Source organism: Perissodus microlepis, chromosome 14 (assembly GCF_051167445.1).
Source record: "Perissodus microlepis isolate ML-2025 ecotype Zambia chromosome 14, ASM5116744v1, whole genome shotgun sequence".
Taxonomy (NCBI): Eukaryota; Metazoa; Chordata; class Actinopteri; order Cichliformes; family Cichlidae; genus Perissodus; species Perissodus microlepis.
In genome coordinates this window covers 6,963,580-6,989,053 of record NC_140474.1, presented here as the reverse complement: position 1 = coordinate 6,989,053, position 25,474 = coordinate 6,963,580, and the positions used below count along the sequence as shown (strand labels likewise).

The 25,474-nt window shown below is 39.3% G+C and overlaps 2 protein-coding genes across 2 annotated transcripts; both read right to left on the bottom strand.

Annotated features, from left to right (window-relative positions):
* Positions 1-3,268: 3,268 nt before the first annotated feature.
* On the bottom strand, positions 3,269-10,528 carry treh (trehalase (brush-border membrane glycoprotein)). The gene is made up of 15 exons (XM_084951501.1): positions 10,263-10,528; positions 9,360-9,460; positions 9,127-9,274; positions 8,960-9,047; positions 8,639-8,739; positions 8,382-8,474; positions 8,070-8,186; positions 7,701-7,823; positions 7,547-7,596; positions 6,912-7,112; positions 6,605-6,822; positions 5,996-6,107; positions 4,369-4,481; positions 4,223-4,276; positions 3,269-3,898 (listed from the first exon to the last, which is right to left on the bottom strand). The coding sequence occupies exons 1-15, from the start codon at positions 10,343-10,345 to the stop codon at positions 3,761-3,763; spliced, it is 1,740 nt and encodes a 579-aa protein (XP_084807627.1). The 5' UTR covers positions 10,346-10,528; the 3' UTR covers positions 3,269-3,760.
* Positions 10,529-10,602: 74 nt separating this feature from the next.
* ddx6 (DEAD (Asp-Glu-Ala-Asp) box helicase 6) lies at positions 10,603-24,252 on the bottom strand. The gene is made up of 14 exons (XM_084950883.1): positions 24,124-24,252; positions 22,835-23,402; positions 22,666-22,729; positions 22,358-22,462; positions 21,255-21,384; positions 20,193-20,339; positions 17,010-17,104; positions 16,766-16,888; positions 16,532-16,660; positions 16,305-16,421; positions 15,820-15,883; positions 15,466-15,567; positions 15,152-15,331; positions 10,603-13,729 (listed from the first exon to the last, which is right to left on the bottom strand). Exons 2-13 carry the CDS (start codon positions 23,026-23,028, stop codon positions 15,156-15,158), a joined length of 1,446 nt encoding a protein of 481 aa, XP_084807009.1. The 5' UTR covers positions 23,029-23,402; positions 24,124-24,252; the 3' UTR covers positions 10,603-13,729; positions 15,152-15,155.
* Between the last annotated feature and the right edge of the window lie 1,222 nt (positions 24,253-25,474).

Genomic DNA, 25,474 nt, shown 5'->3' with positions numbered 1-25,474 from the left:
GGTATCCAACAGAAAAGAAATGCATTTATCCTTCTGAGATGTCTAGAAAGTTACTGGAAAAAAGAAGCAGTTAAAGCACAAACACAAGCTGTGCTTTAAGAGTTCACCGAGTCCTTCCACGAATTTATCAAAAATCTGTTTGTGTACAGTTCTATTTTATAACCAAATTTTCCAAATTCATAAGATTTTTTTTTACTGACTTTTCTTTAAATCCAAGCAGGATTTTCTTACCCATTTTAAATATGCAAAACTCAGTTACATGCTTCTGTACGTCCATCTCTTTAGCTACATCTGGATCAACATGCAGTGACAGATATTGGAGCTGTTTGCTTGTGTTGCCAGCTTTGCTGATTAAATTCATTCTAACCACACCCACACAACACTGGAGACATGCTGAATATTTTTTTTATACCAATAAGTTATTTGTGCATATTTAGTTTAGATATTTGGATATTAATTCGACACTTTAAAATAAAGTTTTTAAACAGCCTATAAAATGTTGGCCAGTTGGCTGTAATTCTAGATGTGGCCGTAAACATAACCGGTTGTAAGTAAACCAGAATATATCTGCAGCTGCACTAACAACAAATGTCTGAGAGAGCCAACAAGAAGCCTTTTATTAAAATTTATGGAATTCACAAGGAAGGTCAAATTATTTTGAGCTCTCACTTGTTGAAAAATTCCTCACTAGATTCAGCGCTGCAGATGAGCCAAGACGTTAAAGTCTCCCACTAGAAGCTCTTCGACTGATAGACTGAATTCTAAAATCTCATGCAGGAGAAATTCTATAGAAACGATTCTTCAAGAGTTATTGATTATAAAAAGTCAAGATAGCCGGACAGTACCGAATCAATATTACTAAGCTGTCCCTTCTCTATCTGTATAATGCCTCCAAGTTAGCCAATCTTTCCAGTTTAGAGGTCAAGGAGTTGCTTTCCTCTATAAACAGTTTAGTTACCAAGCTGGAGACAACATTTCTTGTGGAGGCCGCAGTCATAATTAAGGTAATATTACACAGAAAGACAGGCGTGATCCTTCAAATTAGTAATTGATTAGAGCATGTTGAATAGGAGTCAGTGGTGGCCAAGGAACCACGTCTGGCTCTTTGATTCACCATCAGAGGACAGACAGCCTCCCTCCCAGCACATCTCCACTGTGGGTCTTCACAGATTGCAGGGATGTAAGCAGGTAGGGTGGGGATTATCCTGGCAGAGCAAAGCAGGGTTCTGCAGCACAGAGTGGCACCATGAGGACTCAGTGGATAACGTGCAGTCTGTGATGTGTGCTGTAGAGGCTAGTGAAAGCTGAGCCAGGAGGCAGCGCTGAAGCACGGGCTTCCATTCAAAGCCACGCAGACACATCTACCTCTATTGTCTGCCATGCCTACCTATTTTATCCCCCCACCTTCGCTGCCATTTGATAAGATTTCACACATTTTTGCATATCACCCTGCATCTTATTCTCATTATGGAAATCGGGGGCTGCTTCTGTGCCACTAGTACTATTAACATATCCAAGGCCAGAGGTGCATACAGTAGAGAAGATTAATGGGATTACATATGGAATTTAAAATAAAATAAAAAAAAATCCCCAAATCCATCACATGGCTTTAAGTGCACCTTTTCTGCATCAGGTAAAACGTCACAAAAATGTATCAGATTGATAAAAAAATAATAGAAAAATGTGAACTTTAAGCAAAGTTAGTATGCTGCTTTTGTACACAGGGGTTGTTACTGGATGACTGCTGACAAGAAGACACTCTGACCTTTGCTTCCAAAACAACATGTAATGCAGTTGTCACCAGTACTTTACAATTCATGCACCACCCAACGAGTGGGCTTCTTAAAATAATGTCCTCAGGTACTTGTAATTAAATGCACATGCTTGTGTGCACACAAACGCACCGCCTTGTCACCTCATTGCCGCTTAACTGCCGGACGACTTCTTTCACACTTTAGAGCTCGATCTCATTAACTGAGCACAACCCATTTCTGCTAAAACAGCATGATAATGTGGGAGTTATCAAATAGAGCAGGTTCTACTTGAGTTACTGCTGTCAGCAAGGGCTGAAAACACAATGACTGCTGCCTGCTGCTTAAACATCTCTAAACACAGCACACATGGCTGCCACTGTATGAGTTATATATATATAAAAAATAAAATAAAAAAAGAAGCTGCCAGCTATATGCCTTGTAGATTGAGACCCACAATAGGACATTACTACAGTGTGATCTTTGGGGTTGCACGGACTACTGCACCTATTGGCCTTTTGACTATTTAAATTGCAGTCAATCTGTTGTGTTCACTCATGCTAAAGAGAGGGATGCAGTGAAATCCCTGCTTAGGGCTCACATCTTCACACCAGAGGAGGATGCAATTTCTTCTTTAAAAAGGCAAATTTCTCATTACTTTTTTGACAACCATTTGAATATCTATATAGACTTAATTTCATGCTTGACCAGGATGTCACCATAGATGTAGGCATAAATGGCAAAAACAGAAAGCGTTCCTTTGTACAATCAGACCTAGGGGAAAAAAAGTGTTGATTTGTCTTTGTTTCTTCTTCAATTATTGACAGTTTTTGTTTGAAGTTATATTCAGCAGAGTACAATGCCTCTGCAGGGTTTAAGATTTTTTTTATTGTCTAAACGAGGCCAAGTTTAAAGCCTCATAACCCATGATGACTAAATGATTTTAATGTAAAATATTTAACAGTACTGTGGTTCTTCTGGCAAAATACAGCAAAACAGTTCAGAAAACAAAGGAAAGTTGCATTCTTTTAGATTGTCATATTAAACAAACAATTAACAGACCATTGGGTTTTTTCCCCACTGCAAGGGACATTTAATTAGTTCTCTAAATAGTAGCTCGCATTGTTAGCGATGCATTCTCGTGTTCCCATGGTGGATTTAAATAGCCTTTTAAATGCACCAGGGATGCACTGAATACAATGCATGTATGTAATTCCACTGCTTTCTGTTTTGTTGTCTTGCTTTGTTGGCATATTCACTTTTACTGTGCATATTCAAAAAGGAGCAAAGGTCATTCTAACATTCAGTTATTTTTCTAATGCACAGCTGGTAGATGTGTAGGAAAATGTATTCCCCCACACTTTAATAACACCTCTATTAAAACAAAAAACCCAACATTTAGCCCTCCAATCATGCATTTATAATTTCATATATTAAAACTGTCATCTAACATTTATCGGGTGCCTTGTAAAAAAAAAAAAAAAAATGAATTAAAGCATTGTGATGGTTTAAAAATATTTAGTGCAAGCAGACTACATTTTATTTCTCACATGGACTCATTTCCATTCCAACTTCAGTTTACATGCAAATAAAGGGGCTCTGTGGGAGTTGAGCTACAGTACAGCAATAAACTCTATAACTGAATTAGGTGAAAAAGCAGTTTGTAATGTCAGTTCAATATCTAGAACAAGTTAATGTTGTAATCTAAGCAGCAGCGAGCAACAGCCTGCATCGCTGGAGAGAGGCCAGAAATGCCAAAATGTTCTGCGGCTTCTGATAACACCATGCATCACTTAGCTCTGAGGTTACATACTAAAATATTCAGCAATGTAATCCTTAGTTACAATAAATCATAGCTGGTTCCTTGCAAGGTATCAGGATTGTAAAATGTCTAGAAGGCGTGCAATATGCGCTTAAGTCTCATTGTCAATTTGCGTTTAAAGTCTGTCAGTAGCAGGGGTGAAACCAGGAATAATAAAAATCCAACGGGTCCTTCTGACACCTCTGACTCACTGAAGCATGAACCCAGCTAAGATGACCAGGGGCAGCAGGAGGCCAGAACAGACACGTCTCCCTCCTGAGGTGAGAGTCGCCCCATATTGGTCTAGGAGCTGCAGCGCCACGCCATTGGTCCAACCAAACCCCAGCTGCAGAACAGGGCAACACAGCACAGCATAAGGGGTATTTATATGTTCACTAAACCAGCAAAGTACAGGAAATACAGGAAATGCAACCATTGGTTTTCTTAGTATTCCCATCTCATAAACTAAAGTAAAACTGGATGACAACGATTTTCTATCAAAACAATGTTACAAAGAAGAGGAGGAGTGAGAGTGTGTGCATGAGCATGTAAATGTGTTCAAGTTAAACAGGAGAGAAGAGGAATTTTCAGGGCTTTGCATGGAATTAGAAAGACTTGCGTGACTATAAGCACATTAGTTTTACACTGTCAACACATGAAAGGGAAATACCTGAACTTCATATTCTCCTCCACCACCAGGTTTTCCATCTCCGTTCACATCGTACTGTCAGGAGGAAGAAAATTGCACATTCTGAGTCAGCTGTGTTATCACACTGCAACATGAGCTCCAAAGTGCTGAAGCCTTCAAAAACTCACTTTTTCAAACATGGCTTCATACTTAATGTATGCCAGCCAGTTTGTCTTGATCCAGCGCTGGGCCAAATCGAATGCGAGTTTTTTAGCATCCTCTGAAGGTAGCTTGGAAAAACCTGGGTTTTTAAAACATTTAAAAACTGTTTAAGCTGCTCAAAGCAGAAATCTGTTAAATGTTTGTTATGTTTCATCTTTATGTTGCCAGCTAATGTGGAATTAAACGATAGCTACATTTACATGCACACTAATATTCTGGAGGTGAACAGCAGATTCAGATTAGATACTATGAATCAGGCCTCACTTCTAAATGAGCCTTTTTCTGATTAAGCCACATGGGATGTGTTGACTTTAGTACCATCTTTTGGACATTGTTTGCATCTCAGGTGGGATTTTTACTAGAATTAGCAGGGAAAAGTAAAATACAGTGTCACTTTTATACCATTATCCCCCTTGATGATTGGTTATACATGGCTTTGTTTTTGTTTAATTAATGCACTGAGGTAATTCAACAGTAATGCCAACAATTAAAGGGAGTAGACAAACCAAGGAAAGGTTTATGACCCAGTAGTGCAGCTATCTTTACCGGTCCCATCAGACGCCTGATTTCAATGCTGCCAAGCAAGCATTTCAGGTGATGAAGACGTGTATATATACACATAAATACATATATGAATGACAGAGACCCAAAGGAAGGACATTTTGCACACCGTGTCTGATGTGCATAAAAACACTCAATTATAACCAAACGTTTATTGCACTGAATTTAGTCAACAGGCTACAAGCAGCCATTATTATTTCTATGACCAACACCATTTGATCTCAAGGAGGCTAGATCACTAAAGCCACTGCATAATAAGTCATAAAAAAAAAAAAAAAACCCAAACATCTCAATTTTTTTCTCCTCATCTAAAAAAATACTAGTACATTATGAAACTGGTCTTAAGAAAAATAGGTGTAATTTTAACAACAGATCTCAGTTTTTCCATATTTAGTCTTCACAAAGAAACACCGCTATCATAAATCAGACACGGGTCAGGACGGCTCGGCTTCTCAGTTCAGCCATCTCGCTTCAGTGTGGTATGGAAGGTTATTGGTTATGGCTTTGAGCAAGAAGACGGTAAAACTAAGGATGACTCAGACCTCTAGCTTGGATGATTTTAACAGCACAGACACCTCTAATGACATGAATCATTTTTAACCACTTTTAGCACAATGTGTCTTCCTCCCCATCCCCCCCCCCCAAAACACAGGAAAAAAAACCCAAGCCACCCTATACTGCAGTTTGCACACTTTCCAAGGTCATCCTCCAGGTCTAATTGGACCATTTGGATGGCGCACCTTTGCCATGTGTTCAACTGTTTACTGAAAATTGCCTAAATCAGCTGAGGACACTTATAATCCAAAGCTACAGATGAGCCGCTGAGCAGACCTGATGAGAATGTTTTATCGGTTACAGATAATCAATAGTCCTAGAAACTGTATTGTAGAAATCCACTGTGCAGAGCTGAGCCTATGTTTAGAATTTGCTGTTCATTTTAAGAAAGAATTACCCACTGACAATAGAACAGGATGTTCTGTTAAGTGCTGAATCATCACTGTGGGTTGGCAGGAAAAAGTTCATGGTACCTACCATCGATAAGCATGTGCTGCAGAGGTGGCCACGCATTAGGATAGTCCCACTGCTGCCCAGACTCTTTCAGTGATGTTGGAACTCCATTGGGAAACTGGAGAGCTCCACTCCCCTGCACAGACATTACAAAGCAAGAGTGTGCATAGATGAAAGCTCTGTAGTGCGTTTGTGCCATCTGCTGGTGTGGCTTAGCATGATTTATAAAAGCACGTTACATCCTGCTGGAAGTTGGCTTCTGAAAAGAGTTCATGGCTAAAAATCTAAATGTCTCTGCTCCCTCAGCGACTGTCAAAAAGCTCATGAGCCGAGTATTTAAATGCTCAGTTTGCCATCAGAGGAGGGGACTAGTCATGTTGGACATCTGGTTGACATTTTTACAAATGTAATGGGATAAATATATTTTAAAGGGGTCTTTCACACAAATGGCATGATGGGGTCATCTCTTTCTGCTTTTATATGTTAGTTCTTTGATAACCACAACAAAATTATTCAAGGGCTAATAGTTTCAGTTTCTTGAGGAAACTAATTTGAGGTAAATGTGTATCTTTTCTAGTTTAGATGAACAAAACAGGCAAAATGATCTATTCTTCCAGGAGAATATCAACCAACCTTCAGATACTGTACCGCCTTCTCTCCCATCTCAGGCTGAGAATAGCACTGTGCCCAAATTGGTCCCAGGTTGGAGGGATAAAACTCAAAGTTTTTGGAGCATGTCATCAGGTTGTAGTCAAACCAGGCTCCCCTCTCAGCATCCCAAAGCACAGACTCTATCGCCTCCAGCCTCCTCGCTGCAGCCTGGTCGTATACTGCAGCTGAGTCACTATCACCTGTCAGGAAGTAACACATCACCGTTATGTAACACCAGTTAGGAACTAAAAGCCACGCACAAGTTAGTTTCAAGGTTAAAAAGGCTCACCGAGCAGCCGATGAAACGACGCAAGAGTTTTCTCATTGCGGCACAGCAAAGCGTTGAGGTCAGCAGGCAGGATCTGACTGGTGCGCGTGTCTCTCAGGGTGCCACTGTTGTCGCCGCCATCAGCTATATACCAGCGGGAAGTAAAGTCCCAACCAGACTCTGCACCCGTTTTCAGATCCATCCACAGCTGCTCTTTCTTGCCTGAGGGAAAGAAAAAGAAAACACTAGTAGAGCCACAACAAATCAGCATCTAAACTGTGGTACTTATTTGTTAAATATGCAGCCTCATGTTGAGCCATGTTTGTTTTCTAGCACTTTTGTCAGAAGCTTTGGCGATTAAAAAAAAAAAAAAAAAAAAAAAAAAAAAAAACACGTCAAAGGAGGAGAAAGTAACTTAGTCTTAAATATATAGCTCCAGTATTTTCCCTTCAAACAGGTTCTCTTTTAAGTGTGGTAAAGTTGTTGGGTTTTAACATTAAATATTCATTACTCAAGTACTTTCAGAGCAAATTTGTTTTGCACAGATGATCCTCGAGTCTCTGGGAATATAATATTATCCCTTTTCCCACTTTCTCAACTGGAATAAAATGACCATCAGAGTGCAATACATCCCATGAACACTAATAGGCCATTACCATCAGTGAGTCCCTCAGCTAATTCCAGATCGTCCAGATAAGATTCAGGCCTAGAAAGACAGACATGGTTGTTGTAGTTGAGGATATGGAGTACAGTCCCACAACCTAAATATCCATTTGTTATTTATACCAAGTAAACTTCTTTTAAACATACCTGGGCAAGCCCGCCTCTACATAATACCGGTTCAGTACATGCTGCTTCCCATTTAATTCTAGACCCACAGAACGGTTCTCCATCCAGAATTGGTACTCCACCTCCAGAACTGGTAAAGCCGCTCTAAACCGATTGTAAAGACAGCAGGAGGTGCTTTTTAATTCACAGTACTTTTCACATTGCTTAATATCCTTAAACACAAAACTTAAAGTGTCACATTCTAATTAAGTATGGTAGGAACAACAAAACACCGGAGGCACAGAGAGGCACGAGTACGGAGGTGCTGATGTTTAATATGCTGAAAGAGGCAGAAGGCAGCTAAAGAATGATAATGTGTCTGGCAGGACGTCAGCTGGGGCTAAATATCACCTGAGGAACTCTTTATCCTTGGTTGCTTGATAGTAGCTCTCCACCATTAGAGTGAGGAATGGAGGCTGACTGCGCCTTTCATAGTAAATCCGCCCACCATTTGGAACAAAGCCATATCTGTAGGAGGGTAAGGAGGGAAAAAAATTCTTTTATTCCACAAATCTTGAATATCCCCTAAGACCTCCATTTCCAAAGTGCACAACTTGGGTTACTAAATGACTTATTATTGAAAATTTGCACGGTACACTACCTGCAGCGAGGTGGACATGTTTTTAAGTGCTCTGAATGATGAAAGAAGTTTTAAAGGCTTACCTGTTGACAAGGTAGAGGAAGTTTTGGATCATTCCATGGGCTGTATCTGTCATCTCTGACAGCAGGAGCCCGTTGATGACCCAGTAGGAGTCCCTGTTGGACACAGAGACTCGCATCACTTTCTGGGTATGGCACATAGGTGGGCTATCAGCATAGACCCCTGCCTGGGACTTCCTGTGATCTCTTTTCTCTCTGACCTTGTGATACTCTACCACAGCTGCCAGACAGCTTGGTGAAAGGCTTCATTGTTCACTCACCAATAGTAGAGCTCCCTGAAGCGCCCCCCTGGCACAACAACGGGATGTGGGGTGTAAATCTGAGAGTAGAGCTCTGGGTGATCTTTAACATCAGAATGGATCTGGATGGGAAATCATATTTAATTTAAAATGTTTGGACTGAAGCTTAGGTTAGAGGTGGATCCAACAGTAAAACAAAACTAGAGGAAATAGTGCATCAATATTTCCTAAAACTCAAGAAGAAACAGAAAAAAACCCAAAAAAACCAGATAAAACAAAAGCATAAAATTTGTGAGGAAGGTTGGTTGGATATTAAAGTTGTGTTAGTTTGCTACTCATCACCTTTCTGCCAAGAGATTTCCACAGACCGTGGATCTTTTCTGCCCACTCGCGTAGTTTATCATCTGCTATCCCACTCAGGAAGTTTGGCCTGCAAATCAGTCATGTCATGTGGGTACAGTTAAAAACACAGTATAACCTGAGCAGCAAACATAAACACTGGATCTCACTTCTCATGCCAGTCCAGCGGAGACCATGACTCAAACTCTGTCCCTGGTTGATCAAAGCTTGTATTGAGAAACTCCTGCAGTTTCACAGGCGGGATGGTTGTATTTGGAAACTTGCTTGAAAGATTGCGAAAGGCCGACAAAACATCATCTGCAGGGAGAGAGAAGCAACGCAGGAAAGCACATGATTCAGAGCCTTGAATTTTTTTATTTCTTTTAAAACCAGACCGACTTACCAGGAGCCGACCTCAGCTTCATGTCAACAAAATGCTTATCATCGTCAAACAGTTTTGCTTCTTGGACCTGGCGCAAGATGGGCCCAGTGCAGTATATTTCACTGAAATAAAAGGGGTGTAAATTATTAACTGTATCATGAAGGTCATGTCTGTATTAGAGCAATACACTCAGCTGCTATCAAAGTCCTGCGGGGAAGCAGTAAATCAATAAAATATAAATATATCATGGAGAGGGGAAAGGTGGGCCTACAGCTTAGTATGGTTGCAACCCCCCCCCCCCCCAAAAAAAAAACAAAAAAAACAAAAAAACAAAAAAACCAACAACACTTTAAACCTGTCAAACAGCCATCTCTGTAGCAAGTTAAAAAGTTGGCAACCTATCAAATAAGCGACACACTGGCGTGCCGGAAGTATAATGCACAACCAGCTGGGCATAGCGTAAAGATGCACCGTATGCAACATTGCAGGTAATAGTCAATATATGTAAACCAATTTTTTTTTTTTTTTTTTTTTCCTCTCTTCATTACAGGGGACGCTTCGGCTAAAACGGGACAGTTTGCAGCCCTAGTCTGTAGTCGTGTCATCACTGCCCAGATGAAACGCAGCAAGCCATTAAGCGGAGACCTTTCAGTAGTTTGGATTTCAATCATTGCAGTAATTTGGCATCATTTTAAATCAAATTTGTAGATTTAGGATTGACCCAAGGTTCCTCTAGTTCTTTTCCTAGACCAGGAAATGACAAATCTCTTGTAGTATCATGGAGACTTTCATGTCCCCTTACACACAAGACCCCCCCCCCCCCTCCAAAAAAAACAAAACAAAAAAAAACAAAACAAAAAAAAAAAAAAAAAAAAAAAAAACACAGAAGTTGTATATATAAAAATATATTAAAATAATCCATACCTGTCACATGGTGGAGGAACATCTCCCTTTACGCTAGCGAAGAGAGCCAAAGACAAGAAGCACAACGCTTTCAAGTTGCTCATGTTCAGCTGTAAAGTCAAGTGACGCCAAAGTACAAGCAAGAGTGCTATAAGAGAACTGTCATAAGAGAAATGCCTCCAGGTCAAAGTTTATATAAAGACAAGATCTGAAGAGGACAGCTGCTACATTAGTGGCGCCAAGCTTTGAAAGACCCATTAGTCAGGCGAGCAGCAGTGTCCAAGTTCAATTTGTAATATATTTGGAGGAAAAACAAAGAATATATATATTTAAAAAAAAAAAAAAAAACCACTTCAGACAATAAATTTCAGTGAGCTTTATTGAACACAACTTTTAATCAAATCCAGTAATATTTATGACATCTTGCATCACTGAAAAATCTGCCAATTAAGCAACCAAATTCAAAATAAAGAAAATTTCACTTAAATTTGGAGCCTTTTTCATGAAACGTGTACTCCATTGAACATTTCATTTTGAAAAGAAAAAAGCGGGGTAACTCTTTCAAACCTTTTCGTACCCATTACCTAAACTTTGGATCTTTAGATATCCTGTTTCTGAAGTACCCACAGGCCCCACCCCAAATATTTTACTGATGCATAAATTCAGAAAGAAATCCTAAAAAGGACTCCTATCGTCTCTTGACAGTTGAGAGATGGGACGGCCAAATTGTACACAAAAGTTGTGTTATTAATGTGTCACAACAATCAAGAGGACGAACTTATGCATCAGGGCAGCAGGCGTACCAATTCAACCTCCTCCCAAATTTAAGAAAAAAAAAAAAGACCTTAACAAAAGAGACAATTTTACTAACCAATTAGATGCCCAATCTGGGGAAAGATGCTCTTGTCTCAGTTGTTAAGGTTCTCCATGACAGCCACTAGCAGTAAAACTAGCTCCCACATGAAGGCAGCCATACGCTGAACCTCGAAGGATCGTCAATTTTAGCCTCAAAGCATTTTGCTGCATCAATTACTGCCAGTGGGCTGATAAGAAACAGACAGCTGCCAAGTGCCTGCACAAACAGATCCCTGTCGACTCCACTAATGCTCAAATTTAATTTTGACTTTAAACGAGAAAAATTCCCCCCACCCCCCCAAAAAACAAACAGCCTAATTATCAGTTTAGATGTGCAAGTATTTCTGGGACAACAGCAGAAGTGTGAGAACAGGGATCAGAGTCTAACCAATGAGAAATACACGGGTAACTAATCATCTCTGCTACACTTATCTTTTGAAATGAGCTTAAATTAAATGAGCAATACTTCCCATTGGTTAAAACAGTTAAGAGAGCATCTCGCCATATTAAAGGGAACACCTCAGTTACAAAAAGGTTTCAGCTGAACAAAGTGATCAGAGGACCTCAATGCAAATGTAAGGTTGTCACGTTGCATATAAAATGCAGAGGTAAAGCCCCAAAACCCAAAACAAAAAGCAATAAAGGGCAGAGAAATTAGCCATAAACTCAGCAGGCTGGGATGCCCAAGTTATGTCTTAAACAAGCAGTCTGACAAAGTAATTTTCTAACCCATCTTGTTCATTCCCCCTCCCTGCACTAGCATGCACTTTACTCCCAAGTGGGTATCTAGTGTGTAAAAAGTAGTGCAGTAAGTGTAGCTGCATGAACCATCTGTGTTTTAAGTGCTGATCAACTTGCTCATGTTCGTTTTTAAAGTATCTTTTGTTAGCTGGTTTCACAAAAGCCAGCCAACTTGCAAAGCACAGAATTTGTTCCTGCTACATTTTAGATGATTTCAGATGGTTCGTTTTGATGCAGTCGGCCAACATTCTGCAGAAGGAGGGGAACTTCCTGCCCCTCCCTCAATATTAGGAAGTAATGTAGCTGTGCTTAAACAGGGCATAAATCAACGTAACAGCTAATACCGTCGCCACAAAACAAATTATCTGCCAATTCAGCTGCACTGCAGCGAGTAGTAAGTAATAGAATATTTTCTTTTCCAACACCAGCACTCAGTATAAGAGATCTTAAGAGTGTTTCAAGAGTTTCACAAGTCAAGGCTGGTGACAAAGAATTCATTACTCAAATGCACAAGCTTCGGAAAGCCATCTGTCAAGACTCGCACTTGTTAACACTGGAAGCAAAAGAACAAGGGCAACAATTTAAACAGTTAAGTGCATCTTTGAAGAAACATTCCAACAAATATGCATGGGCTAAAAAGATTTTCAGCAATAACTGTCTCTAAAAACATTTCATGAACCACGCCATTTAAATGTTTTAGATTCCGGTAAATTCTGCAATTTCTAAAATTATAAATAAATTCACAGGCCAATATTGCAGATCAAACAAACTGGCAGTTCGGGAAACCATCTCCAGTGCTAACAAGAGGGAAGGGGCGGATGGCTTTTCAGTTTGTCAGGCAGCCTTTTTAACTTGTTTAAAACAATCTTAAAATGAAGGTATATACACAAAGTGTAAGGTGCACCCCAAACGCTGGCTGCACGTCTCACAGAATTAAGTATGGCCACCCATAGGAAGGTGAAACACAGGACGACAAAAGACCGACCGAAGAAGAAAGGAGGGAGAAAAAATAAAAATACACGTCAGGCATTCGCTCCAAATAAACTCCACCAAAACAGGAATCCTCATGACTCATGGTGTTGCAAGGCTGCTTAATTATTATTTTTAGTGTTCTGATGCTGAAGACAGAGGAAAGAGTTTGGGTCTCTCAGAAGCACAAGTTTTTTTTTCACCAATGACTGACAGTCTGGCTGCATCTTGGAGAAAGGGAAAAACCAAAAACAAAAAAAATCCAGCATCTCTGTCCATGGAAATCCAAGTTTGTCCTCATTTATCAGCCAGACTCAAGTTCAGCTTAGCCAGCAAGAAGATAATTCAGACCAGTCTGCCTCCAATCATCTCCAGTTGCTGTGAATGGATGACCCAACCAAAGACGGGTATGAATTCACCTATTTTGTCAGACATTAAATTAGTGTAACAAATTTTCAATTAGGTGAACAGAAATATGTAACATGGAGTGGAGAGAGATGACCGATAATGAGGGGTTATTACTTTAGAACAAGCTGAACTGTTTAAGGCACTTGATATTAATTGGATAAAACTTCCGAACTTAAAAGTGGAGAATGGAGGGTGTCCTATCGCTCTCTGTTGGTGCTGGCTTTGTGTCAGTGGTGGATATGAATCATCACAATGTGCACTGATAACGTTTCTGACTTGGTCCCATTCTTTCCTCGTGGTGCCCATGTCTTCAGGGTGTGGTGGTGCAGCAAAGAGCCTTAAAAAGGCAGATGAGTTCTTCCAATAACACATCCATCAAAGCACGCATTCCTAATGGTGGCATCCAAAAAAGGAAGACATACAGCAACTGTACATTTAAAAAAAAAAAAAAAAAAAAATCCAAAGATGTGGGGGATGAAGTAGAATACAGAGGGGAGTGGAGGATGGACTGGTCTCTAGAAAAAGGAGAGGGGAAAAAAAATATCACATTAGACCAGACTGTTCAACAAAACCCCCACTAACAACACTCAGATAAAAACTGTATTCTACACATTAGCGAAGTTCTTGATTTACAGTGGAGTTACAGTGTAGTGGTCTTTTTCTTTTATCTTTGTTCACAAACCGGCTGATTTTTCATAGATCAGATGACCATTATTTCAGAGTGAAACTAGGGTACGATTTCTCTGTGCACATGCAGGAGGACATTCCTGACACCATGACTGAAATGCCTAAATAATTCTTATCATCAAAATCAAGACCGATTTGCTGGAAGCAACCTGTATAAATGTATCAACTCAGGTGTCATTAGCAGATAGCCAACTTCTACAAGGATATATTAAGGATGGTAAAGACATTTCATCTTCTGTTGCCTGGAAACACTGTACCAAAAAAAAAAAAAAAAAAAAAAAAAAAAAAAAAAGCCTCCTTGTCCTTTTTCCTAGCTACTTTTCCTTGATCTCAGAAACTCTGTAAGATCATAGCAAGGTTTGAAGCAGAATTTATAAGGAATTAAGACAACAGCACATAAACTTGGGACTAAGACGTGCATCTCATTCCTAACCAATATATTCCTATCTGAATGTTCAATGCAACTTATCCCTGCTGACCAAGGGGGAAAAAAAAACACCTAAAATGCTGGCAATGAAACAACGGCTACAGCTCATGATTAATTTATAGAACTTATGTAATTCTTTGGTGCATTTTTTTTTTTTTTTTTAAAAAAACATGGTATCCGCTTGATAGGCTTTTATTACAGCAACATTAATGTTCATAGTTCACATGTGGCTTTAGCCGCCTGTTGAAGCAGCAGCAAACAGAAAACACTTCGGAACACTCACATGATCTGCTCTGCTGTTTCAGTGATCGTTTCAATGTGTCCTCTGCTGAAGGAGGTGATAAAGGAAGCACTGAAGTATCTTTTTAGTATTTAGAGAATTCGACTGCGATTATGGCTGACACGCTGATACTCTGCATAACAGCAGTGACGTAGCAAAATTGACCATTTGAATACACACCATTTTTCACACTGCAAATATACACACTATATTATATTGAAAAACCTTTGTAGATTTCTTTTGCCATCTTTAAAAATAAAAGTAACAGACTTTCCTCACAGGATATATGTTCACTAAGAGCAGCAAGAAAAGCACAGTCCAGGTAATGACAGTAATCATGGCTAAATTGTATTTAGCTGTGTCAGCAAGGTGCCGAAGTATCCAGCATACCAAGCAGCAAAGCACTAGCTCTGCAACAGCTCATATCCATCAGCTCGTTTGTAAAACTTATTCGAACCGGCAGGATGAAAAAGATTAAATCACAGGAGATAAATTATCTTCCGACCATCTATAAACCAGCTGGTCGCATATCTGTGTACTCACTGGCTCATGGCTTGACTTCTTCGCCACTCTCACTGTGGTACTCTGCCACGTATAGGCTCTTGTCAATGATGCCAGGGATGGGCTTTATTTCTGTTCCAAGCTGCTCCTCAATCCCTTTCAGGTTGAAGCGATCGTCATACGTGATGAGGTTGATAGCTAGACCCAGGTGTCCGAAGCGGCCTGGAAATTATGGTAGTCAAGAGCTTAAATAATTGCTTTAGCATTTTTTGCTGCATAAAATGCATTTATATTGCAGACAAGAGTGAAACAGTCAAAGCAAAAAGGATGAAAACAGTCCGAGTCATGGCCCTTACCAGATCTACCGATGCGATGAAGGTACGTTTCTCCCAGCTTAGGAAAATCAAAATTGATCACAACATTCACAGCTTGAATGTCGATTCCTCTTGTGAAGAGGTCTAGAGGGGGAAAGTAATAAAGATCAAACCACGCAGGATAGAACATTAAAGAAAATAGGCTTGCGCAAATCAGTCACTACAAAAAAAACAAAAAACAAAAGCAAACTAGAGATGTACACAATAAAACAGCTCAGTTTTACCATCAAAAACTACTACTACTAATAATAATAGCAGTAATAAAAATCCTATCTCAGTTTCTTTCAACTCCTACTGGTAAAATGCGGCAGTTGTACACACGTTTCTTTCACTTACCAGTGCAGACTAGATTCCGGCACAGGCCATTTCTGAAGTCGTGGAATACACGGTTACGATGTTCCTGGAAAACGGATTTTAAAAAAATGCATTTAGAAGCAGATTTATTCACTTCAGGGCATCATTGAATTACATACGGAGAGATTACATAGAGATAATGCATGCCTTTTTACTCTCATAACACTTGTCCACAACTGATGTAAACCATGTTAGGTGAGGTATAAGCACGTATGCTGAGTCAGTAACTAAGCTGTCATCTCAGGTATTCATAACATGCAAAAACAAATGACAAGTAAAGCAGTGGAAAATCTGTTTCTGCAGCAACCCAAGTGTTAACAGTTATATTTTTTTTATCATGTAGTCAGTCTGGGGGCTGGCAGTGCCAACTCTCCATAAACAGGATGTTGGAGTGAACAGCAGTTCTTGCAAAAATCAATTGTGCATTTTGGTGAACAAGCTTTTCTGGGGCAGTACTTTAAGCTGACCTGTCTCATCTTTGCATGAATGTAGAAACACGAATAACCAAGCTGGGAGATCTTCTTGGCAAGGAGCTCCACTCTCTGAGACGAGTTGCAGAAGATTATGGACTGGTTGATCTGGAGCTAAAAAAGAAATGATGCAAAAATATAAGTAAACAATTGCATGTTCATCAGACTCTTCCTATTTGTACATTTTTTTTTTTAATTTACAAGTGCAGAGAGGCAAAACTCACCCTGGAAAACAAGGTGTTGAGGCAATGGACTTTTTGCCTTTCAGTTACATAAGCATAATACTGAGTCACACCCTTCAGTGTAAGCTCCTCCATTAGGTTGATTTCATAGGGTTTCTGCAAGTGTGAATTCTACAAAAATACATAGAAATGATTATATACAGGTTGAAATGCAAGTTGTAACATTGTTATGCTTATTTGAAATCACAAGTTCATGAATAAGGAAACAAAATGTACCATGAACTTCTGCACGCTGAGAGGGAAGGTTGCAGAATAAAGCAAAATCTGCCTCTGCTTGGGCAAAAAGCCCAGGATCTCCTCCATCATGACCACAAAGTCCTGAGACAGGAGCTTGTCAGCCTTTTGAACAGGAGATGGGGGAAAAAAAAGACATTTAGCTCCATCACCTGACTGACCCAAATTATCTAAATGCACTTATTTAGAAAAAAAAGGTCTAATAAAAGTAAACAGCTTCACTCACTTCATCTAGAACAATCATCTGCACTTGACCAACTTTGGCCACTCCTTTCTTGATGAGGTCTAAAATCCTTCCAGGTGTGGCAATGACCACATGTACTGAAAAATAAAAAGCAAAAGGTAACAATAATTAAGGTCTACCACATTTTCTGAGAATGGCAGCGTTATCAGAATTTAAGTGTCCACATTTCAGTGGAGGAATGATGGCAAATGATCACGATTATCATATTGCTGATATTCAGCCGCTGACGAATGTTCAACAAAAGCTATATTGACAACTTTAACAAAAAAATCAATATGCATTTGACAGTAACCAGATCAATACATGTGTTTTCATTAGTTAACATTTCAGACATCAGCATTGACTGCCTGCGAAATGTGTGTGTGTGTTTACAGGGGTCTATTTTTTGTATTGGCTACAGATAAGATCAGGCAAAAACTTGAAAATTAAGCCAGACTGTGCTTATCATCTTTTCTCCTTTGCAGATCTCAGTGCAGCTTATAATGCCTTCCTTTGATGCACTCATGTTTGTTTGTTTGTTTTAAGTATAGATGAAGATTTTCATTTACTCCAATCAAATGAGCTTTGGTAGCAATCATATAGTATACAATACCAACATTTAGGATTCAACTAGAGATGTACCAAAGATCCAGGAATATTTCAATTTACATCTTCTAAAAAAAAAAAAAAAAAAAAAATCGTCACAGACAGACAGTAAAGCAGACGATTCAGATCACCCCTGATTTCAGACTGTATGAGGAAATCCATACAGGAGACTGCACAGACTTACACAGACTTCAGTGTGAAATAATCATGTTGACTCCCACCAAGAGTATTTAGCATTAACTAAAGCTAAACTGAAAAGAAGAGTAGCTAAGGGAGGAGGGGAAAAACCCTTAGTTAAATGGAAAAAATAAGCTAAACTGTAAATTTGCAAATCAAAATTTTGTTAATACAGATTGAGTTTCAGTCTTAGTTGGTTTGGTAAATAGTGATGTGCGATACCACTGATTTCCTTTCCGATCCGATACCAAGTAAAATTCTGGGTGGTATCGACGATACTGATCAGATACCGATACTTTGTACAAAAACTTATTTTATTTATTGTATCTCAAATTCTAGCGTCATAATGATTACAGGACATCAGATTAAGGAATGTCTTAAAGACATAAAGACCTGGATGGCCGCTAACTTTCTGCTTCTTAATTCAGATAAAACTGAGGTTATTCTACTCGGCCCTGAAAATCTTAGAAATATGGTATCTAACCAGATTCATACTCTGGATGGCATTACCTTGGCCTCCAGTAACGCTGTGAGGAACCTTGGAGTCATTTTTGACCAGGACATGTCCTTCAACGCACATATTAAACAAATATGTAAGACTGCTTTCTTCCATTTGCGCAACATCTCTAAAATTAGAAATATCCTGTCTCAGAGTGACGCTGAAAAACTAGTTCATGCATTTATTACTTCCAGGCTGGACTACTGTAATTCATTATTATTAGGATGTCCAAAAAACTCACTGAAAAGCCTTCAGCTAATCCAAAATGCTGCAGCAAGAGTCCTGACAGGGACTAGAAGGAGAGAGCATATTTCTCCTGTTTTGGCTTCCCTTCATTGGCTTCCTGTTAAATCCAGAATTGAATTCAAAATCCTGCTCCTCACATACAAGGTCTTAAATAATCAGGCCCCATCTTATCTTAATGACCTTGTAGTACCATATCACCCTATTAGAGCACTTCGCTCTCGCTCTGCAGGCCTACTTGTTGTTCCTAGAGTATTTAAAAGTAGAATGGGAGGCAGAGCCTTCAGTTTTCAGGCCCCTCTTCTGTGGAACCAGCTTCCAGTTTGGATTCGGGAGACAGAAACTATCTCTACTTTTAAGATTAGGCTTAAAACTTTCCTTTTTGCTAAAGCATATAGTTAGGGCTGGACCGGGTGACCCTGAATCCTCCCTTAGTTATGCTGCAATAGATGTAGGCTGCCGGGGGATTCCCAAGATGCATTGAGTTTTTCCTTTCCAGTCACCTTTCTCACTCACTATGTATTAATAGACCTCTCTGCATTGAATCATATCTGTTATTAACCTCTGTCTCTCTTCCACAGCATGTCTTTTATCCTGTCTTCCTTCTCTCACCCCAACCGGTCGCAGCAGATGGCCGCCCCTCCCTGAGCCTGGTTCTGCCAGAGGTTTCTTCCTGTTAAAAGGGAGTTTTTCCTTCCCACTGTCGCCAAAGTGCTTGCTCATAGGGGGTCATATGATTGTTGGGTTTTTCTCTGTATCTGTGAAGCGCCTTGAGGCGACTTTTGTTGTGATTTGGCGCTATATAAATAAAATTGAATTGAATTGAATTACTTGTTCTTATCACTTAATAATGCAGAGTTCATCATATAGAAATAAAAAACCTGAAGTTGTGCGCTATTTGAACACCTTGCCTGCCTGCAGCACTAAAGGACGTCTGTCTCGCCCAAGCAGCACCTGTCCACTCCTCCTCTTCAGTTCGCTTTAACATACGCTTGTCATATTCTGTGATATGATTTACTCTGGGGTGTTTGACAAATTTGTGATGTTGCCACAACACCTCACTTTCTTGCCACATGTATGGCAAACCAGTCTGGGCTGTTTGTGGATGTAAAATAGGTCCGTACATAACTCCAATTACGCTCAGCCATTGTTGTGAGTGCGCACGCCAAGGGGCTGCCACATTTATACAGCCATATTTCGCACATGACTATGAAAGGCGGAAGAGGAAGTAGTTCCTTCCAATTGTAGACAATCCGAATGATATAGGTTATTTCCACTGTGTTCCTGTTAATGATAAACTACAAATTTACCCTAAATTACTAAAATATCAATATTTTAATGTGAGAATCGATTCTAGAACATAAATGACTGGTATCGGAGGAATCGATATTTCAGTATCGATCCGCACATCACTATTGGTAAAATTTGCCAGTACAACTCAAAGATTTGTTGTTTACTGGGAGGGGGGACGCATTACATTAATGTAAGTCAACTGTCTTCACTAACTGTTGTATTGTTAGATTAATTTCCAATTTTCCTAAATCTTACTCCTGGCAAATACCTTCCATATAATAACACTGAAACCAATAAAAATAAATAAAAGATATACAGTGTTATAAAATATAAGACTGTAATAACTGATGTTACGTGTGAAAGGTTACCCGTTTCATCGAGTCTCATGATGTCATCACGGAGATTGGTTCCACCTGTGGTTGCCATGACCTTCACACCACCCATGTGTTTGCTGACCTGGATACATATTTGGCTTACTTGCAGAGCCAGTTCTCTGGTGGGCACTATGACCAAAGCTGGAAAAAGAGAAGACTTATTTATTATCATTTTTTTAAACATTTGCAAGTAATTAAGAATAGAATCAAATGCAATGGTACTACTACATTTTCAAGAATCAAAAACAAATTAAAACATGCTCTGATCAGTAACATGTCTCAGACCTTGTCCCACCACTTTCATTTTTATGAAGACACAATGAATCAACAAAAAAAAGATGCTTACATGTCTTTATCAGACACTGTTGTATTCATAACATAGTCAAAAACAGTCTTCAGAAAAGAGAATAAAAATGTAGTTACATGTTAAATGGAGCAAAACAAACTAGACCATCAATAAAAGGAAACCTAGCCTCGAGCAAAATAATGCATTTGGATGAGGATCTGATTTTGTGCTCTTGAAGCAGAAAACTCTAGAAGAGAAGCTGACATTTAGGAATCGCATGTGTAGCACGATGTGATTTGCAATTTAAAATGTTTTTTGGTTAAAACGTGAGTCTGTTGTAAACCGTTTCAGCAGCACTGTTGTGCAGAATTTACAGAGTGTAAATATATATAGTTGCCATTTTATTTTGGAAACCCTGAACAGCAAATGTCAAAATATATCAACTGTTTATACAACTACAGTTTGTTTCTCCTGTTATCCTAAGTAAGTAATATTAAAATTGGCATTAGAAAAAAAAATATGTAAATGTTGATGACTTTTGCATTTCTAGTTAAATTTCAATACTAAAGCAGTTGCTTTTTGGTATCACTGATTTGACCAAATCATCAGTAAAGGCTCATTATGTGTCAAGGTTTATCAAGGGCATACTGATTTCATTTTCACCACCCCCTTTTTTTTAACAACCCATTTAATGACTTTCAAATGAGACAAGCTAAAATTCAACATTTATAATAAAAAAAATTAATCTTGTTGAAAATGAGCTCTCTCACCTTGTATGCAGTCCTTCTTCAGGTCAATGCGTTCAAGTAAGGGAATGAGGTAGGCTCCACTCTTTCCCGTGCCATTCTTGGCTCTGGCCAAAATATCTCTTCCTGACAGTGCAATGGGGATGCTCTCCTCCTGCAGACAAAGAGATAAATACAAAGAATACTTTTTGCTTCAGTCACATCACACATCTAATGAATTTATTCTAGTGCAAACATGTAATACAATTGTTCTGAGTGGAAGGTAAAATGTTAATTTTTCAAGTTCCATTTACTTTGTCTACTAACAGCCCATAAACACATCCACCCACCCTGCAGTTTGCCTATCTGAAATAGGCCACCACTCATTAGCATACTTTGTTTACATCGTTCCTTCCGATGGATAAGTGCTGAGAAACTGAAACTTATTCTGTGCAGCCGAGAGTGATTCTAAAGCTTATAAGTGAAGTGTAATAAACCAAATTTGCCAAACGAGCTACTAAAGATGTTAAACTCATGAAAATGCATAAAGACAACTGAGGAGATGGGCGCCACATGTCACATAGCCGAGTGAAAGTGCCTGGATTCAAGTCTCTCCCCACTGTCCTTACCATTGTCACTGTTCCACTTTCCAATAAAGGCAAAAATGCCACAGAAAAAACAAAACAAACAAGCCAATGTTTTGTTTTGTTTTTTTTTTAATTGATAACTGATGAAATCAAAGCTGAAATGCATAACCTGGGTACAACAAATGTACAAACATTGTGTGTCAGTCCACCCACTAAGTAATAAGAAATATTATGGTATGTCCAAGAGGGTTCACCAGAGTTTTTAGGACACATGCTAACAGGCACTACCTAAACAACCTAATAGGTACTACAATGCTCCTGAGCCATACTGCAGGAATAGCAATTTTCACAGGTTTGAAGAATTAACTGTTACATTTAACCTTTAATAGTCAACTAAAAACTGTTGACTACATTTAACACTGATCACGTGTCAATGAACTGTCTGAACTCGTCTGTCCTTTTATGCACTACAATCTATTCTGTAAGAGCCAAAGTATGCACTTCCTTATGCACAAACATGCCTTCTTGTTCAGCCGTCAAATCAAAGCAGTCTTAACATACCTGGATTGGAGATGGCTTTTCCCAGCCCATCTCAAAGATTCCCATAAGCAGCTCCCTCTTTAGGCAATAATCTTCAAACTCATTGCCTTTAGTTGCAGTCACATCCTGTAATTGTCACAGAATGATTGTATATGAAGAAGAGTACTTTGACAGCTTGTGTGGAACACATATATTAATATAACAGTGATTGTAGGCTTGGATAAAAATGAGTTATTAAACACAGCACTGAATATTTTTATTGACAGCCCAAAAAACAAATGAGTAATAGGATATATAAGCTTCCAGGTCAAAAGAAACGTGTTACCAACCGAAGTTTTCATCCTCATGTCCTTTGGGGGCAATTTCAAATTTTTCTTCCAGTCATCTCCAGGCCTGTGGAGGCCAGAATTATTATTAACAAGCAGTATCACATTTAACTGACAGCAGTAGTTGTAATGAGAAGTCAAAATTGTTTAATTTTAGTATTAAATAACTTACTTGATGACAGCATTTGTTGTAGGGGCTGGCTGGGAGTTTCCATTGTTGATTGTGCCTTTCATCTGGTTAAGCTGCTGCTGCGGCCCTCCTCCACCTCCACCTGGTGCTCCAGCAGGCTTCACCGAGCCTCTGAGCTGTCCATTCTGGTTGGGCAAGCCCAGAATCACTGGGTTCTCCGTTCTGGCGGTGCTCATGTTGACTTGGCTCAACTTTATTCCAACAGCAATGAAACCTTTAACAGTTTCCAGGTGAAGTGAGTCCACTCAAAACGTAAAAATTGCCCTCGCCTTTTTAAATCTTAATCAACTAAAGGTAAATACTAAATCATTTACTCTTCAACAATGTCTTTTGTGATATCAAGTGTCCAGAAACAAATTCCTCTTCTCGTTTTTTATAAGACTTCTATGCATGGAAATTAAATTAGGGCTTAGCATAGATTAATTTTGTCAACATTATCTGGAATACTCCAAGAGGGCTTCGCAAGCGTTCAAGCATTGGCCGACTGTTCAGCTAGCCATCTTGATTAGCTAAACTGGGCCGCTGTGTCCTTCCTCGGGGCTGTCCAAACCTAAAACACACAAGACAGCGTTAGAAATGGCAAAATAGAAACATCGGTGGAATAACAGCTCCCCAGCATGCAGTCCTCGGGTTTGGTGAGACTTAAAGTCACCATTTTGCTAACGGACAGCAGAAACACTTGACGGCTGGCCTAATGTCAAAAGTTAGCCGACACAGCGCTGACAGCGAATGTTATTTAGCTTCGCAAACAATGAATAAGCGGCCTTGATAAATTAAAGAGCATTGGCAAATTAAGTGTACAGTTGGATACGAGTGTGCTGCGTGTGATTTCTACTGGATGCATACTTTAACTAATGGTTCAACGGTGATTAGTGTACTCGTTTAATAAAAAATGAAAAAAAAAATCTACCCTCGAAGGAGGAGTAGGTAGGCTAGTTACAGACATGACTTTCTGGTACATTAATTTCAATCTTTTCACGTTAATCAACACCACAATACCGAATTCATATACATTTATTCCAGTCAATGTTACACGATTAACTCATCTGACCATTTCAAATGTCAGCCCAATAACAAGACTGACTGGCTATCCGCCATCAACCAGCATTAACTTTAGCTGCAATGAGATTGCCGTGCTAGGTCTGCTAGCAAGGCTAGCGACGGTAAAATAATAAACACTAAAGCCTAGTGTTATCTACAAGAAATAACAGCTGAACCTAAAGCAATGATCTATTTGTGAATTGAAGCAGATTCATTATAAGGACGTTTACCTTGAGCTATTGAAATAGCCGGTGCCGTAAGCGGTATTTGTGAGCAATCTTTAGCTAACTACCAACGAGTCTTGTCGGAGTCAAGCAAACGTCCAAGATGGCTTCCACCCGTATTTGAACCCGCCCCCATCCAACGAATCAGCTGATTTCATTTCAAATCAAGGAGCTGTGAGGTCTCCTCCTAAAATAATCCTCTCTAACATTTAAATATTTTATCTATCTGCGATGGTACCAACGCGGCCGGTGCAGCCACATCGTCTCTGTTGATAGTGTTTACCATCCGTGCTCTCTGCGCCTCATGTTCATGCACATGCAAACACTGCAGCTGTGTTGTGAGTTGGGTTGTGAATGTTATTGCTCTTCAAAAATTGTATAAAACGAAGCTGCTCTCCTGGGTGTCATGTGAAGAGCAAGGTTTCAACTTCTATACACGCGCAGTGATTCCTGTGTGGTTGTTGATTCTCGCTTAATTAATGCAGCATCAGCAGCTGTGTGTGTTGTTGTTGTTGCTCAGTTTATTTTGTATGTGAGTTTTTTGTTTGTTTGTTTGTTTGTTTTAAATTATTTTTAATGTGATTTGAACAGAATGTCTCATCATTTCTCAGAGTGCTCTAAAACCCATCTATTTGTAACTTTTAGGCTGCACTATTGTGATTCAGTGTCACCAGGCTGGCCTAAAAGCTTTCTGAAAAGCCTTCAGTTGATCTAAAATGTTACAGAGAGAGTACAAACAAAGATTAAAAAGAGAGATCATAGTTTCACATATTAGCATCTCCTCTTTGGATCCCTTTTTATATATAACTGAATGTAAAATGCTTCTTCTCACAAACATCATCGCAGATCTTCAGGCACCATTCTATCACAAACAACACAGATGGAGTTACTTTTAACTGCTCCCCTAGTCACAAGTTGCCACAGCCCCAGATATTTGATTTGACAGATTTTTATGCTAGATGCCATTCTTAACACAATCCAGCATGCCAATATCATATGATCTCAATACACTATCAGAGTACTCTGATCTCAGAGTGTAGACATTTTTTTGTTCATAGTGAAAAAGCAGAATGGGATGCAGAGCATTCAGTTATTAGGCCCCTCTCAAGATAAACACACATCCTTTCTACCTTAAAGTTTGGCCTTAAATCTCCCACCTGTTACAGACAGACAGTGTTGTGGTTGTTATGATCAGGGAGAAAAGATCATACAGAAATTAAATATTTTTTTAATGATAGATATTTGTCTGTACAGTAAGGCATAGGTGTGGATGTAGCGTCATCCATGTGTTTTGGTGCATCACTGCCACCTGTTGTACAGACACTGAAGGTATCCTGTAATAATGTGTTGGTTAGGG

What these genes read in the sequence shown, in the direction of transcription:
- treh (XM_084951501.1), bottom strand. Translation starts at nt 10,345, where the DNA reads ATGAGCAACTTGAAAGCGTTGTGCTTCTTGTCTTTGGCTCTCTTCGCT. An exon ending in CCGCTGGACTGGCATGAGAA is followed by an intron (nt 9,048 to 9,126) that starts GTGAGATCCAGT and finishes ACTGATTTGCAG; the next exon opens with GCCAAACTTCCTGAGTGGGA. An exon ending in AGGCGGTACAGTATCTGAAG is followed by an intron (nt 6,108 to 6,604) that starts GTTGGTTGATAT and finishes ATGTCTGTGCAG; the next exon opens with GGGAGTGGAGCTCTCCAGTT.
- ddx6 (XM_084950883.1), bottom strand. Translation starts at nt 23,028, where the DNA reads ATGAGCACCGCCAGAACGGAGAACCCAGTGATTCTGGGCTTGCCCAAC. An exon ending in TTCATGCAAAGATGAGACAG is followed by an intron (nt 15,884 to 16,304) that starts GTCAGCTTAAAG and finishes TCCGTTTTCCAG; the next exon opens with GAACATCGTAACCGTGTATT. An exon ending in CCGGAATCTAGTCTGCACTG is followed by an intron (nt 15,568 to 15,819) that starts GTAAGTGAAAGA and finishes TTCCCCCTCTAG; the next exon opens with ACCTCTTCACAAGAGGAATC.